Source organism: Lygodium microphyllum, chromosome 27 (genome assembly GCF_053477565.2).
Source record: "Lygodium microphyllum isolate KBCC chromosome 27, Lygodium_microphyllum_v1.1.10, whole genome shotgun sequence".
Classification (NCBI taxonomy): Eukaryota; Viridiplantae; Streptophyta; class Polypodiopsida; order Schizaeales; family Lygodiaceae; genus Lygodium; species Lygodium microphyllum.
In genome coordinates, this window is record NC_141161.1 from 29,612,488 (window position 1) to 29,629,671 (window position 17,184).

Sequence of the window (17,184 nt, forward strand, 5' to 3'; positions counted from 1 at the left end):
CTCAAAACATCAAAGTGCAGGCTTTTCAATCGTCCTTGGGGTGTTGAACGGGCCGTCGGAGCTCACGATTGGTTTGATTTACCACGCGTCTTGCTCTCTGAGCTTGCTCCAGCAGGCCGTGCACAACCAATTTTTCTACTGAAGAATATTGAAAACCAAGGCTTTCAGTGTTTCAGAGATCCAGGGGACTGCGACTTGATTGATGTAGCGGTCCTGCTCTTTCACATTTGGACCATAGCCTTTGATTGGATTGGAATCTGCATGCACAGGAAAAGTCACAGAAGGCTTGAAATTCTTGAACTGTGGTATTAATTGCACATTTAAATAAGAGTTTTCAATTGTTACTAAGTCTCTGATAGGCTTTAATGTAGAAGATCTCATTTGTTGTAAAAGTTTGTCAATCTCGAAACATAAAAAATGTTAATGTGCTATGACTAACATGCTTAAAATTGCTAATAGAGTTGCACTTTGTTATCCTAATAGCCTTGATTTCCGTATTGGTATTGTAGAAAATCCAATATCAAGATTTATAATCTCCTATTACTTTCCGTAAAGGGTATGTATGAAAATTGTATAAAGTGTCATTTGAACACGTTATGGTAAATAAAAAGAGTGGTTTCTATAAACTATAGGACAAATGCATACAATAGTTTGAAAAATTTATGAAAAAGATCTTTTATTTAAAAATTATATGTCATTTTTGCAAAACTTGTTTAAAAATATTAAATATACCATGTACAAATTGTACTAAAAAGAGAGGAGAATATCCATTAAAAATTATCAAAGTTCAATGAATGAATCATATCTTCTATACACTGATGAAATAAGAAAAAAAAAAAAAAGTATTGAATTCACTACTTTTGCGTCTTGTAAAGTACAGAATGGATTAAAAGAGAAAAAGTTTCAATTTGGAGTTTACAAACATTGCCATAAAACAATGTGTTTTCAATACAAAGAAAATAATTGTGTATGTGTGTGGAGGATTACTTGTAGTAAGGAGATATGACAAGGAAGAGAGGAGGTAGTAAAGAAACAAAAATAACACTACAAGAGAAAGGCCCTATAGACGCGTACTGTACACGCGAAAAAGCGGGCGCGTTTATAAGCGCACATATTCACGCTAGTATACAAAACGCGTCTATATATCCGCGTTTATAAACACGCCTATAGATGCGAAAATAAACACACATATTTTTCATTTCTCATAAAGTCCTTGAATATGACCAAACCTCTTAACAGCTAGTATTTGTTTGAATACATTACCAACTTTACTTCTTTCTGAGTATTACAAATATACATCCAATCATTCAAAGCTAATTATATATGTGTGCTTTCATGCCCTATATACATCCAATCATGCCCTATACAAATGTGATGGGATAGGGCATGATTGGATGTATATACGATATAATTACACCTAGATCATAAGGACATGATATACATGTATAGGATCATAAGGACATGATATACATGTATATACGACATGATATACATGTATAGAGCATACATGTATATCATCCAATCATTCAAAGCTAATTATATATATGTGATTCCATGCCCTATATACATCCAATCATGCCCTATACAAATGTGATTGGATAGGGCATGATTGGATGTAGATACGACATAATTACACATGGATCATAAGGACATGATATACATGTATAGGGCATACATGTATAGGACATGATATACATTACCAACTTTACTTCTTTCTGAGTATTACAAATATACATCCAATCATGCCCTATACAAATGTGATTGGATAGGGCATGATGATTGGATGTATATACGACATAATTATCAGAGAAGTGATTGATATATGCACATGTTGCATCTATTGTGCACTTAACCTAGCCATGGCTAAAACTTATAGATCAAAGGTTGACTTGTGCGTTTGCAATATATATATATATATATATATATATATATATATATATATATATATATATATATATATATATATATATATATATATATAGAGAGAGAGAGAGAGAGAGAGAGAGAGAGAGAGAGAGAGAGAGAGAAGAGAGAGAGAGAGAGAGAGAGAGAGAGAGAGAGAACTGATCAATACACTCACATGTCTCATTTGTTGTGCACTTAACCTAGCCATACATAAACTTATAGATCAAAGCTTAATCGGTGATTCAAGGGAGTACCCTCACTTTTTAGAGTAGTCCCTTGATTCTCATTATTCTCAAGGAATATACATCACAATCAATACAATCAAAGCAAAAGCAAGACATGCATTCCAATTCATAGCATGAGTAGATTGATGTAAATCAGCTGGCTTGTGCATGTGCAAGCTATTCCAATCATGTCAAGGTGCACTTATAGCTCACATATAATTTTAGATAAGGTGGACCACATGTAGCCAATGTGCACATGTCCTCTTTTCATCATCTTTAGCCAGTGTGTCCACTTGTTGGTGACTAAAATAGATCACTGTAAGGATACTTTGCAATACCAACAAGCCAACTACAAATCTCTTATCTACGAAATGTATAAGTAAATTAACTTGGTTAATTTGATGAGGTCAAGTTTTCCTTCCATGGAAAGCATGGTTGGCTATCTACTTCAAGGTTATGGGAACTTGCAGAAGTCAATGGAGCATCCTAAAAATGACGATACTCTAATTACTATATCAAGTCACTTCATGTATATATCTTTGATTGATTGGTGGATAATATGCCTTTCTCTCTCTCTTTCATATACACCTTCATTGTATTATCTCTCTCTAGCTAAAAACCATTCGTGCTTTATCCACCTATTGATACTTGCATGCAATTGCAAGTGGGATGGTCTAGTAAGTCACCACATATGTGCCAATTGACTTGCCAATGTGTTATCTCTTATCCTCAAGCTTTGTTATATATGTCACCACATAGGTCAATTGATTTGCTAGTGTACCATCTCTTATCTCAAGATTTTCTATATATTTCACTAGAATTCTCAATCAAAAACATCATATCAAGCATATCTTGCATTAATCAAGCAGATTGGCCAACCCAACATAAATGAAATTGTATGAATAGCAATATTGTAGATCAAGATCTTAGCTTAAATCAATGACACCTTTTTGCACAATATAAACCATTAGAGTTTAACTACAATATATAATGCCTGCAAATAAGAAAGAGGCTTGATTTGTTGGACCACTATGCACATACAATCTATATATGTCATATTCCCTAAATGTATGCACTGATACTTACAACATGGAAGCAAACATTTTGATATTGAAAGACTAGGAAAGTCATGTCATGTTGATCCAAAAACAACCAAAAGCTAGCATCTAATCAGTTTAATTGTTCCTACGCATTTGTCAGTGCGCATAATAAGTATTATCTGCGCATATACACGCCCTTACAGATGTGCTACACAAATATTTAAAAAATTTAAAAAAAGTTGTGGCTTTCTTTTCAAACCTGTACTTTCCTGCGTTTTCTACGCGTTTTCTGCAGTTCGAGCTCGACATCACTACTCATGTCTATCTATCACTTCATGAAGACAATGAGATAAGGAAATAAGAGTAAAAAGAGGATAGGAGGAAAGAAGAGCCAAAGAGTAAAGAAAAAGAGCCAAATAGCAAGGAAGAGAAGAAGATTCAAGCAACTTACCAAGGGAAGAGAGAAGGAGGACAAGGAGCTTGCAACCTAGCCGCCACCCGTCGGAACAAGCAAAGAAGGTGAGTTCTTCTTCTCTCTCTCAATCTTGTTTGCTTTCTCTGTCTTTTTGTCTCTCTCTCTCTCTCTCTTTACATGCTATAGTCTGTCATCTATGGCGGTTTTTTTGCACAATTTTTTTAACAAGTTTGAAAAGAAATGGTCCGACTGTGCGCGTCTGTCAGCGCGTCCAGATGACAGTATAGATGCAGGTATAGACGCGGAAATAGACGCGCTAACAGATGCACACAGAGACGTAGATATAGACGCAGCATGTAATATGTTTTATCTGCATAGGGTAATATGATTTCTCTTGTGTAGATGTGGAATCCTAGATCCTCCAGCACTGATCCTGAGTTGGAACGCATGAAGAACACCTTAGCGGAGTTTTCTAGAGGTGTTAGTAGCTTTTTTGAAGGTTTTCCAAACAAGGAGCAATTCATGGGGCAGATGACCAATTATCTTGGTCTCCCTCCCACTGCAGAGAAGGTTTTCAGTGTGATGTCTGGGACACCTATTATATCTTTGCCTAGCACTGCCGCACAAACACCAAACCTTGGCACACCTCTACTAACATGTACTCCACGCACTATGCATACACATAGATCAGCTGATGCATAGGGATCAGCTGCGGTACATGGATCGACCGAAGCACGTGCATCTGCAGAAGCACGTGCATCGAGTGAGGTAGAGGGTAGTGCCCATCGAGGGAGGAGGGAGAGTCGTGCGGGAGGACAAGGAGTTCGAGGGCTTTGTGGGGGTTGCCTAGGAGGTGGCTCTCGATCACCCTCACCGGGAAATGAGAGACGTGAGCCTCCACAAATGTACTACTCTGTCACTGATGTTGGTGGTATCTTGCATGACTCTGAGAGGAGGGAAGTGATAGCCTACTTGAGGAGTGTCGTGCATGTCACATACAAAGATTGCATGATTTCCTTCAAGCACCAAAAAAATGGTTTGTGGCAAGAGGTGCTACGGGAAATATATAGAAGGTACCCTAATCCCGAGAATTCACGATTCTCAGATGATTGGGGATAGTCAAAGGTGAGAGACGCGCTTCATAACAAGAGGTCCCACCTTATGACACGCGCCAAGGAGTCATTGCGGAGACAAGAGCAGGGGTGCCCTGGATATGGTCAACCACCCAATTGCCACTACGGGGAGTGGAAAGAGGCCAAGAAGAGAGCAACGGAGAAAATGACAAGTCGCCAGCATGCAAAGGCGCGACGTATCCAGATGGCAACCATGGGATCGTCGCATTATGGATCGGGTGGCAAGGAGACATGGGAGGCTGAGTTTGTAAGTATTATTTGATTTTTTTTTTTAAATTAAATTTTGTAATTTGTTTCACTTCATTATGTAGTGTGTTCTAATACGTTGTATGTTCAAATTGTTTTGCAGTATCATATCGTTGGTAGGATGCCTACTCCTAGAGAGGTAAGCTACCATCGAGGTCATAACCGGGCGTCCACTTGGCAGCATTTCTATAAGGAGGGACTCATCACAGAGGAGCAATATAATCGTGCCATGAGGATTCCACCACCAAAAGAGGTATGTTTTATTTTTTACATGAAAAGTATAGGTAACTCTAATTTATTGTTTGTAATGGTATTTATATATCTTAATCCTTTGTATACGCGAACCCTGATGCAGTTGAGGATAGCGAAAGGGGGACTAGCAGTAGCGGTGGCGGCAATGATAGCGGCACAGGAAGCAGTGGTGGTAGCGATGATGATGCCTCTTCTGAGGAGATGTAGAGGAGCCCCATGCATGCATGCCTCCCCTTGGCTTGTAATTTTTATTTTTGATATGTATTACTTTCAGCTAGTGCTTGCGACCATGACCATGCTTGAGGTCACAAGCATTAGAACTCATCATGTAAAAATGTTTCATCTATATATATGAAATTTCGTGTTCTACATACATTGTTTTGTTTTCAGTACAAAAATCTTCAAAATAATCTTTCTCTATTTTCCCTAAGCATACAATTTGATACAGATGTATGAAAAAAAAACCAGAGGGCAAAGCCACATGCTCTCTGGTTTTTTTTTCATACCTCTGTTTTGCGCGTCTATCAGCGCGTCTAAATTGCATGATAGATGGGCGTCTATTCTCGTCAAAAACTTGTAGAGTAAACGCTTTTTTAGACGCGTAGATACACGCGTGTATAGACGCACAATATGAATATATCCACTTTTTTATAAATATGATAATATATTTACGTAGCACGTAAATACGCGCGTCTATATGCGCGTCTACATGGGTGTGTAAATCTGATCATAAGCGCGCTTTTAGATGCGAAATTGTAGATGCAACAGTAGACGCGGTAATAAATGCGCCCGACATTTTTTATCACAATTCAAATATTGCGTCTACAAGCGTGTCTATGGAGCCTTTTTGTTGTACTGTAAGGGAAGCAAACGGTCTGTCTTTTTAGTACACAATATTGTTGCAAAGATCTTGGGCCTTAATTACTTATTTTCTTAGATCTTGAGTTACCTACATATTCATGCCTAAATCTTGTTAATGTCATATAGTCGACTCTCAAGCTCATGAAAGTCTAGGCAAAGGGCTTTAATGTTAGAACTATTGTAGATAAATATTTTCAAAAGAGAATTATATCTTGGAGAGAACTTTCTAAGAGAGAAGTCGATCATTATTGCTTAGCATAAATGTAATATCCAAGTTCTTATAAATATTGGTTCCTAAATTTCTTGCAGACATAAATGCATTGTCACAAGGAGTACTATATTTTCGTGCTTGCTATTGTCCTACAAGGCATGGTAAATCATTGTGATTGTGTCAAGCGAAGCTATAGCTTATGTTATGTAGTGAAATTTGTTCCATTTATAGCCTAATTGGAAGAAAGCTCAAGCTATCTTATTAGGTTTATGCCATGCCATATATATAGTGTCATTATTTCTTATGTGGAAGGAAATTTGCATGAATCTTAAGGAAAAGATACAAAGATGTTAAATACTGTCATACAAGATTGAATCATAGCATGTTTAGTTTTTAAAATAATTGAGATTTCCTATGAGTTTTGCTCATAATTGATTGCAAAAACATCATTAATCTAATGGTTTCAGTGGTCAAGTACATCCACATTCATTAATAATCACAAAATCTTTTCAATAATAAAGATTTAGCCTATTAGAGAAATTGAAAATAGTTATACAATTATCCTTTGATATGCCCAATATATATGAAGGAATAAACAAGTTTTGAAAAGCACTAAATTCAAACTTCATTTGAAGAAAAGTTTTAAACAAGCTTTTGTCCACCAACTTTTTAATACTATTGTTCATATCAAAATTCTTTGCAGATACTATTTGTTGTGTGACAATTTGTCCCCACTTACATTTTTTTAAAATCAAAAGAAAATATATCTCACTTTTGGAAGCATTTTAGTTTTTCGGAATTGAGATTATATGAATAGCAAAATAAATACTAGAAAACGTTTTTTGCTAAGTATAACACTTGAACAATTAATATTTACAAGCCGTGTGAGACCATTTCTATGTCTTTGCTTGAAGTAGTACTTTTGTTTTAGTACACGAATTTCAAATAAAATTTTTATTGTACTATAGTTTGACATTTCAAAAATCAAATGAGCTATTATGGTAGATAACAAGGGTTTTAAAGGACATTCTTGCTCAATATCGTTTTCATGAACAAGCCTATCAAAAAAACATGATAAACTTCGATAAAATCTATTGTGCCTTTGAAATATAAATAGATGAGAGTGTTTTAGTGACCACCATTGATTCCAATTTCAAATTCAAGTATTCCTTTTTCAAAACATGCCAATCAAGTGATTTTTATTTTTCTCGTATTTTTCACATCATCATTTTATTCTTGCTTTCGAAAAAGTCTTCCTATTTAAATATTCCCATTAATGTCTAAATATTTTGTATGGTATTGAGTTTTAGGAGGATTTTCACATAGTAAAAAGTTTAAGTTTTAAAATATGCTTATCAATATCTATATGTATGGTGCGCAGATCGGACGCAGGTAGCTCACGTAGTGAATTCCCAAAGGTCCCCAAGAACAAAGCACTCTACTTTTTAGCACAAAAATCAATGTAAAAACAAGCACGACATGAGACAAGAGACAAATTGGGTTGAATCTCCCCCATGCCTTGTGTGAGCGCTTCACAAAGCATGTATTTAATATATATTTCAATCTTTTTGCTCAAAAATAGCCCAATTACAAAAATATACAAGCTTTTAGCTTTTGAGTTTGCTTTCTACCAAAAATAGGAAAATAAAGCTAATGGACGGTGCCCAAAGAGTCTGGCACGCCCAATCTCAATGTCCAAATAAAAATAACATATCCAGGCGCATAAGCGCATACAAAATAATAATAAATAGTCGATGTCTCTATAGACATAATCAAAATATAGGCGTGGCGCCTATCAAAATATATCCAAAGGTCGGAAACCCGCTAGACTCCAATGCTTTCCTCCGCCACTCCTGCTATCTCTACACATCAACTGAAGCATTCACAATCGTTAGTAAAATAACACAATTAAACCGACAAAAGTGAATACCTAGCAGTCTTCAGCTACATAAATAAATCAACTGGTTAGAAATAAATCCTAACCTTAATTTATTACGAGTGCGCACTCTAAACTCATAAACGTTTATTAATTTAATATGCATTTTGCGGAATCACCCGCTATGGAATCACCCATGTACACACTAAATTAATGAAACGCCCGAAAAGGACAGGCGTCCCCATCAACTTCTCGCACAAAGAATCCTCTTTGCGTATGAGCCCCGGTCATCTAAGTTTACGGAATCCACCGTAAAACCTCACGGAATCCACCGTGGAATATGCCTCCTGGCATCATGGGGTATGATGCCAGGAGGCATATTCCACGGTGGATTCCGTGAGGTTTTACGGTGGATTCCGTAAACTTAGATGACCGGGGCTCATACGCAAAGAGGATTCTTTGTGCGAGAAGTTGATGGGGACGCCTGTCCTTTTCGGGCGTTTCATTAATTTAGTGTGTACATGGGTGATTCCATAGCGGGTGATTCCGCAAAATGCATATTAAATTAATAAACGTTTATGAGTTTAGAGTGCGCACTCGTAATAAATTAAGGTTAGGATTTATTTCTAACCAGTTGATTTATTTATGTAGCTGAAGACTGCTAGGTATTCACTTTTGTCGGTTTAATTGTGTTATTTTACTAACGATTGTGAATGCTTCAGTTGATGTGTAGAGATAGCAGGAGTGGCGGAGGAAAGCATTGGAGTCTAGCGGGTTTCCGACCTTTGGATATATTTTGATAGGCGCCACGCCTATATTTTGATTATGTCTATAGAGACATCGACTATTTATTATTATTTTGTATGCGCTTATGCGCCTGGATATGTTATTTTTATTTGGACATTGAGATTGGGCGTGCCAGACTCTTTGGGCACCGTCCATTAGCTTTATTTTCCTATTTTTGGTAGAAAGCAAACTCAAAAGCTAAAAGCTTGTATATTTTTGTAATTGGGCTATTTTTGAGCAAAAAGATTGAAATATATATTAAATACATGCTTTGTGAAGCGCTCACACAAGGCATGGGGGAGATTCAACCCAATTTGTCTCTTGTCTCATGTCGTGCTTGTTTTTACATTGATTTTTGTGCTAAAAAGTAGAGTGCTTTGTTCTTGGGGACCTTTGGGAATTCACTACGTGAGCTACCTGCGTCCGATCTGCGCACCAGTGGTATCAGAGCGGAGCAGAGATCAAGGGCTTCCAATCGCTACCAATCTCGGGCGAAGGCGGAGCTCCAGGAACAAACGGCCTCTACAGTCAATCTCGTCGCGAACCGTCGATACAGGCAGACTTCTGGCGATCAAGAACCCCTGTTTCCACTGTCAGATCGCGAAGGACCACTCTCTGTCGGCGGAGGACCACTCATCCATTCTCTTCATCAAATCGTGGTTAACAGACAAAAAGAGTAATTCTTTTTCTTCATTAAGCTTCAAAGCTTAAAGTTATCACTTACTAAGCTTAGTATAAGCTTAAGAAAGCTTAAAAAAACAACGATTCGATTATCGGCGGCGTGAGGCTGTTCTGGGCGGCGCAAATCCGTCAAGGACATATTCTTGTCCTCAAAATCCACCGTAAAACCTCACGGAATCCACCGTGGAATATGCCTCCTGGCATCAATGTATAAATAATATATATATTACCATGGCATGTGACAAGTGTTAATTGCATAATAAATAGATTGTAAATATCAATGGTTTGTCATAAGAAGCATTATGTTCTTGTGCTTACTGTTATCCTCCAAGGCGTAGTAAATGGTTGTGGTTGTGCAAGCAAAGCTACATTTTATGTAATGTAATGAAGTTTATTTCACTTTCCCCTAGAATAATTGCAAGAAAGCTTAAGTTATTTTGTCAAGTTAACACCATGCCATATATATTGTGTCATAATTTTTCATGTGGAAAAAAATTCTTAAGGAAAAATACAAAAATATTAAATTCTATCATACAAGATTGAATTAAGGTATGGTGAGTTTTAAAAGTAATTGAGATTTCCTATGACTTTTGCTCATAAATTATTATAAAAGAATTATTGGCATGATGGTTTTAGTTATCACCATGTGCATGCATTTTTATAGATATATACGAAATCATAGCAATCACAAATGTTTAAACAATTTGATAATTTAAAAGTAGACATACTAATATGCTAAGATATGGTCAATGTTCGCACACATTGAAATGAAATCAAGGCATTCAAAGTAGTATAAAAGATTTACCTGAATGTGAGATCAAATTGGTTGATCCTACACTCAATCGTCTCATCAAAATGTGTTCTTTTGACTTGCCAAGACTCACCCAATAGCTTACTCATCCATTCCTCAGATGGACACTTGCATTGATAAGTAATCTTTGTTTTTTTAAGAATATCACATGAACTAAACATATGTGCAAACAATGAGAATGGAATAAACCAAGTAAGACACACATCTTTGGAGCCTGTGGTGGGTTTCATAGCACTATTGATGTCAAATTTTATATTGGAATTACATTCTCCTCACAACTCCAAGCTACTAATCAACCATTCACCACTAGATAGTGACGGCAATGGGACATGCTGCAATCTCTGGCTTTCTACTACATACAATGAATTATAAAAAAGTTGCAAGTTGACTTACAGAGTTATTATCATGGATCAAAGAACCGATGTCTTTATGCCAAGCATATATCTTGTGGCTCAAACATTCCACATTCTGCCATTCATGCAAAGTTGATGGATATAGAGCTGTCAATAAAACAAGATTGAATTAAAACACTACAAATATTTTTAAAAACAACTCTAATGCAAAAAAATAAACAATGATAAAATTTAAAAACTTACTATTTTGTTTATAATTTGCAATGTAGTTCTTGTCGTGTTACAAAGATTTATTTGTGTGTATAAATATGTTGGATTAACACTTCTCTTACTAGTTCCATTAAACACTTTTTTAAACTCTAAAATTCTACCTTTCCAATGTTTGCTAGAGTTTGCAACATACTTACGCCTAACCTTGAAACTCCCTCAAGTACTTGGATGCATCAAAATCCAATCGAACTTATAGTACTTATCACAAATCCAATTACCGCCACTATCTTTCCTATTGAAGACTGCCACTGCAAGTATGTTACTGATGTTTTTCCTCCATGAAGATATCTATGATAACCAAATGGAAAAGTTACCTATCAACATTTGTATAATTTACAAATGTTCTCTCAAAATGAAATGAAATTTAAATGGAGTAATTAAAAAACACATTATACTCACTACAAGGGAATGGGACAATAATGATGGCCATTTGCGATGCAAAAAAGCGGTGTCTATTTGCGTCCCTATATGTATCGCTATTTGTGTCGCTATTAGCATCGCTAATTTCTATTAGCGACGCAAATATACATCGCTATTTGCGTCGCTAATTCTATTAGCGATGCATATATCGATGCTAATAGCGATGCCGGTCTGAGGAAAAAGTTTCGAAAACCCGAGCGTAACATTTGCCAAGAAAACATTTGCGAGAAAGAATGAAAGAGAGAGAGAGAGAGAGAGAGAGAGAGAGAGAGAGAGAGAGAGAGAGAGAGAGAGAGAGAGGGGAGCTCATCACCATTGTCGCCTCCGCCGCCGCTATATACGAAGAAGAAAGAGAAGTATGCAAGGGAGAAAGGAGGGAAGGTGCAAATAGAAGGTACAAAGGGTTTCATCTTCAGGCCTTTGAGGTAGGTTTATTGCCTCTTGTTGCTTTATTTTTGTGTTCTCTTGTTGTCTTTTTTTGTTTTTCTTTGCAAAGAGATACATGGAAAGAGAGAGAGGGAGGAAGGGAGGGAGAAGAATGAAGGGAGAGGAAGAGAGAAAGAGAGAGAGAAAGGAAACAAAGAGAAAGAGGAAGAAAGAAATGAGAGATGAAGGGAGGAAGAGAGGATGAGTGAGAGAAACAACGAGAGAGAGAGGGGGGAGAAACAAATAGAGAGGAAACAAAAAAAGGGAAATAGAGAGAGAAAGAGAGGGGGAGAGAAATAGAGAGAGGGAGAGGGAAGGAAGAGAGGAGGAGGAGGTAGAAAAAAATGATAAGGTAAAGAGAGGAAGGAGAGTGAAAAGAAGAGAGAGAGAGGGAGAAAGAGAGAGAGAAAAAAATAGAGAGCGAGAGAGGGAGAGAGAAATAGAAAAACAATAAGAGAATGAGAGAGAAGGTTAATAAAGAAAAGTAAAGGGAGAGGGGGGAGAGAGAGATAAAGAGAGGTGGGGTGACATTTCTTTCAATATATTTGTTTCTTAAGCTTTTTATTTTCTATCTTTGATTGTCTTTGCAATGAGATGAGTTGAGTGAGAGTGGGGAGGGAAGGAGGGAGAGAAATAGAGAGAAGAAGGGAGGGGAAGGAAGAGAGAGATGGAGAGAAACAAAAAACGGGAGAGAGAGGGGCTTCATAAAAAAGTGTCAAAACCCGAGCATGACATTTTACAGGTTTGTAAACAAGAAAGAGAGAGAGAGAGAGAGAGAGGTTGTCGCCACTGTCGCCATCCACGAAGAGGGAGGAGACAAGTGTAAATGAGAAGGAAGGAACTCTTGAAGGAGAAAAAAATGAGAGAAGTACGAAGGGATTCTTCTTCAAGCTTTGAGGTAAGTGCATTATCTCTTCTCTCTTTGTTTTTCTCTTTTCTTTACTTTTCTCTTTCTTTTTGTTGATGAAGAGTGTATAGAGAGAAGAAGTGAGAGAGATCAACGTGCGCAAGGGAGATTGAGAGAGAGAGAAAGAGAGAGGTCACTGCCACCGCCAATCCACCACAAAAAGAGAGGGGACAATTGCAAAGAAGAAGGAGGGAACCCGTGAAGGAGAAGAAGAAGAAGGAGAGAAGCGCAAAAGGATTCTTCTTCAAGCTTTAAGGTAAGTGCATTATCTCTTCTCTCTTTGTTTTTCTCTTTTCTTTACTTCTCTCTTTCTTTTTGTTAATGAAGAGATGTATAGAGAGAAGAAGTGAGAGAGATCAACGTGCGCAAGGGAGATTGAGAGAGAGAGAAAGAGAGAGGTCGCTGCCACCGCCAATCCACCACAAAAAGAGAGGGGACAACTGCCAAGAGGGAGGAAACCCGTGAGGAGAAGAAGAATAAGGAGAGAAGCGCGAAAGGATTCTTCTTCAAGCTTTGAGGTAAGTGCATTATCTCTTCTCTCTTTTGTTTTTCTCTTTTCTTTACTTCTCTTTTTCTTTTTGTTGATGAAGAGTGTATAGAGAGAAGAAGTGAGAGAGATCAACGTGCACAAGGGCGAGAGAGAGAGAGAGAGAGAGAGAGAGAGAGAGGTCGCTGCCACTGCCAATCCACCACAAAAAGAGAGGGAACAACTGCAAAGAAGAAGGAGGGAACCCGTGAAGGAGAAGAAGAAGAAGGAGAGAAGTGCGAAAGGATTCTTCTTCAAGATTTGAGGTAAGTGTATTATCTCTTCTCTCTTTGTTTTTCTCTTTTCTTTACTTCTCTCTTTTTTTTGTTGATGAAGAGTGTATAGAGAGAAGAATTCAAAGAGATCAACGTGAGAGAGAGAGAGAGAGAGAGAGAGAGAGAGAGAGAGAGCTGCCACCGCCAATCCACCAGAAAAATAGAGGAGACAACTACAAAAAAAAAGAGAGGACCCGTGAAGGAGAAGAAGAAGAAGGAGAGAAACGCGAAAGGATTCTTCTTCAAGCTTTGAGGTAAGTTCATTATCTCTTCTCTCTTTGTTTTTCTCTTTTCTTTACTTCTCTTTTTCTTTTTGTTGATGAAGAGATGTATAGAGAGAAGAAGGGAGACAGATCAACACAAGGGAGATTGAGAGAGAGGGAGAGAGAGAGAGAGAGGCTGCCACTGCCACTACCATTGCCACCACATCCACTAAAAGAGAGGGGACAACTACAAAGGAGACACTACAAGGGAATGGGGCAATAGCGACGCCGATTAGCGACGACGGATATCGGCGTCGCTATAGGCATCGCTATTAGCGTCGCAATTGGCGTCGCTATTTGCGACACATATAGCGACGCAAATAGCGACACATATAGCGACGCCGCAGGGAAAAAAAGCGCGGCCGAAACCAGAGCGCCGTTTTCATTTTGTTTTCTTCGCCTTTTGAGAGCGAGAGCGAGGGAGAGAGCCAAGGCTTTGTGAGAGAAGAGGAGGAAGAGACTTGCTGCCATCGCCGCCGCCACCACCGCCACCGTCGTTGTTCGCGAAGGAGAGGAGGAGCTCTCGTTGCAAAGAGAAGCCGCCCACACTCGCCATATCTCATTGGTGAGTCTCCCTCTCTCTTTCTTTTACTTGTTGAAGGTTTAAATCGTTCTCTTTTGTTTGTTTAGGAGAGGAAATGAAAGAGAAGGAGAGGGAGAGGGAGAGAGAGGGAGAGAAAGAGAGGGAGAGGGAGAGAAAGAGAGGGAGAGTGCATTCTCTCTCTCTCTCCCTTTTGCTTGTTTAATGTTTAAATTACTTTCTTCTTTGCTTGTTTAGGAGAGGAAACGAGAGAGTAAGAGAGAAAGAGAGGGAGAGGGAGAGTGAGAGGGAAAGAAAGAGAAAGAGAAATAGAGGGAGAGGGAGAGGGAGGGGGAGGAAATAGGAGAGGGAGAGAAAGAGAAAGAGAGGGAGAAGGAGGGAGAGTGCATTCTCTCTCTCCCTCCCTCTCCCTTTTGCTTGTTTAATGTTTGAATCACTTTATTTTTTGCTTGTTTAGGAGAGGAAATGAGAGAGAAAGAGAGTGAGAGGGAGAGGAAGGGGAAGGAAATGAGAGAGGGATAGAAAGAGAAAGAGAGGGAGAGTGCATTGTATCTCTCCCTCTCCCTTTTGCTTGGAGGATGTTTAAATCACTTTATTTTTTGCTTGTTTAGGAAATGAGAGAGAAAGAGAGATAGAGAGGGAGAGGGAGAAAAAGAGAAAGAGAGGGAGAGGGAGAGGGAGAGGGAGGGGGAGGGGAAGGAAATGAGAGAGGGAGAGAAAGAGGGAGGGGGAGGGAGAGGGAGCGAGGGAGAGGGAGAGGGAGAAAGAGGGAGGGAGAGGGAGAGGGAGGGGGAGGGAGGAAATGAGAGAGGGAGAGAAAGAGAACGAGAGGGAGAGGGAGAGGGTGAGAGAAAGAGAGGAAGAGAGGGAGAGGGAGAGGGAGAGAAAGAGAGGGAGAGGGAAGGGAAGGAAATTTAAGATAATATACGTATTGATAATGGTATGCAATGTGCTTTGCATACGGCCACGTACTTCATCAAAATGAACCCAAAATTATTGTTATAGAAGAAGAAACCCTTAAATTGAGTAAAGGATAATTTCTCTCAGGTCTTATGACTATGAGTAGAATTGATTCACTACAAGGGATCGGGCTCATACCCGCGCTCCTAGCCGCACAAAATGACTTGGGAAAAAAAGTGTCGGGCCCGTGTAATAGCGTGTGTATCATCGCGGCCAGAGACATGCGTGTAAAAGCGCGTGTACAGTGACAGCCAGTTGCGCGAATACACGACCCCATACACGCGTTCTGCGCAGTTTTGCTGCAAATTTACACGCGAATCTAACAGACTATCCGCGCAAATATACGCGATTTTGACAGATGACACGCGCTTATACACGCGATCGCAGAGGGAAAAAAAAATCCAGAGAGTGCTTTTGGGTGCCTGGATGCTGTTCCAGCATCCAGCCACCCAAAGGCACTCTCTGGATTTTTTTTTGGTGCATTGCACCATAAAAAAAGAGCGATTTAGATTTCAAGACTCACTCTCTATGAATACACGATTCAATATTACTATCTAAAACTTAATACACGACTCAAGACTCACGATTCAATACATTGTCAATACATGATACATTTGTGTACAAGGGAGTCCATATGTCAAAATAGCCCATGGCTTTAATTAGGAACAAATATATACAAAGTCAAATAGGGAGCTAGGTGCAAAAAAGCCCATGGCTTCAGTTACAAAATTTTTTTGTACAACCACATCCTACAGTATTCTGAAAGCTAATCAGAGGATGATAAGGACCCTGTGCTCTCTCCATGATCAGAGGAGCTCGCATCGGTATGTTCCGATGAGTGGTGCTCGCCTCCACCAGGAGCAGTGGCACGAACATCAGCAGTGGCGGCTGGATCATCAGGGGCAGGAGCATCAGCAGCTTGTGCATGTTCAAGAAATATACCGTATGTAAGTATACATATATATGCAATTAAATAAACCGAAATCATTCATTTAGAGTTTTCAAGTACCTGTCGACCGTATGGTCTCATGGCCGCGTCAAACTGCGCATCCGTAATACGTCCCTCGTTTCTGAAGATGGCCCACGTGTCACGTCTGCTATTGCGGCGAGCATACCCAGTCTCGTGGGCTGTGGGCCCTCTCCCCATAACCCGTCGCTGTAACATAATCAAGATAGTTTGTAAGATCAAAACAATCATAGAATCAATGAATTTGGCAAACAATCAAATAAAGAGGCAAGTTACTTACGAACTCTGCCTCCCACGACTCGACGCCGCCAGATCCGAAATGCGACGATCCAATGGTCTCCATCTGGATCCGTCGTGCCTCCACATGCTGCCTGCTCTTCACGCCTCCCTCTGCGCGCTTCTTTGCCTCCTTCCACTCGCGTTTGTGGGCAGTGGCAGGTTTCTCACAAGGATAGCCACCCGCAGCTACATTCACCCCATCATCGTACGCGAGTTTCTTAAGGTGAGATCTTTTATTACTTAAGATCTCCCTTATTCGCGTCCTTCCCCATACATCCGAGAATGTCGCTCGTGGGGGATTGGGGTACCGACTATGTACACTATCTAGGACCTCCCTAACTAACCGGCTATCCTGATCTTTAAATTTTACAAAACAGTTTCTATACATGTTTGAAACTACCCCCCGCATATACTCCATCACCTCTTTCCCTCTCGCATCCATGACTACCCCGCCCCTATCCGTAACATCGTAGAAAATCTCTCCCTCCACCTCTCTCGCCTCCTCCGACTCCTCACTGTCTCCTCGTACATGCCTCCCTCCATGCCCTCTCTCACC

General features: G+C 39.3%; 1 protein-coding gene across 1 annotated transcript; it reads right to left on the reverse strand.

Annotated features, from left to right (window-relative positions):
- Positions 1-135: 135 nt before the first annotated feature.
- Positions 136-16,764, reverse strand: LOC148012167 (uncharacterized). Its single transcript, XM_087669120.1, has 3 exons — positions 16,630-16,764; positions 16,392-16,538; positions 136-300 (listed from the first exon to the last, which is right to left on the reverse strand). The coding sequence occupies exons 1-3, from the start codon at positions 16,690-16,692 to the stop codon at positions 136-138; spliced, it is 375 nt and encodes a 124-aa protein (XP_087525246.1). The 5' UTR covers positions 16,693-16,764.
- Between the last annotated feature and the right edge of the window lie 420 nt (positions 16,765-17,184).

Excerpts from the sequence above, each read along its gene's own strand:
- LOC148012167 (XM_087669120.1), bottom strand. The coding sequence starts at position 16,692 with ATGGAGACCATTGGATCGTCGCATTTCGGATCTGGCGGCGTCGAGTCG. Across the intron at positions 16,539-16,629 it reads AGTCGTGGGAGGCAGAGTTC|CGACGGGTTATGGGGAGAGG; the intron begins GTAAGTAACTTG and ends ATTATGTTACAG. Across the intron at positions 301-16,391 it reads TGAGACCATACGGTCGACAG|TTCAAGAATTTCAAGCCTTC; the intron begins GTACTTGAAAAC and ends TTAATACCACAG.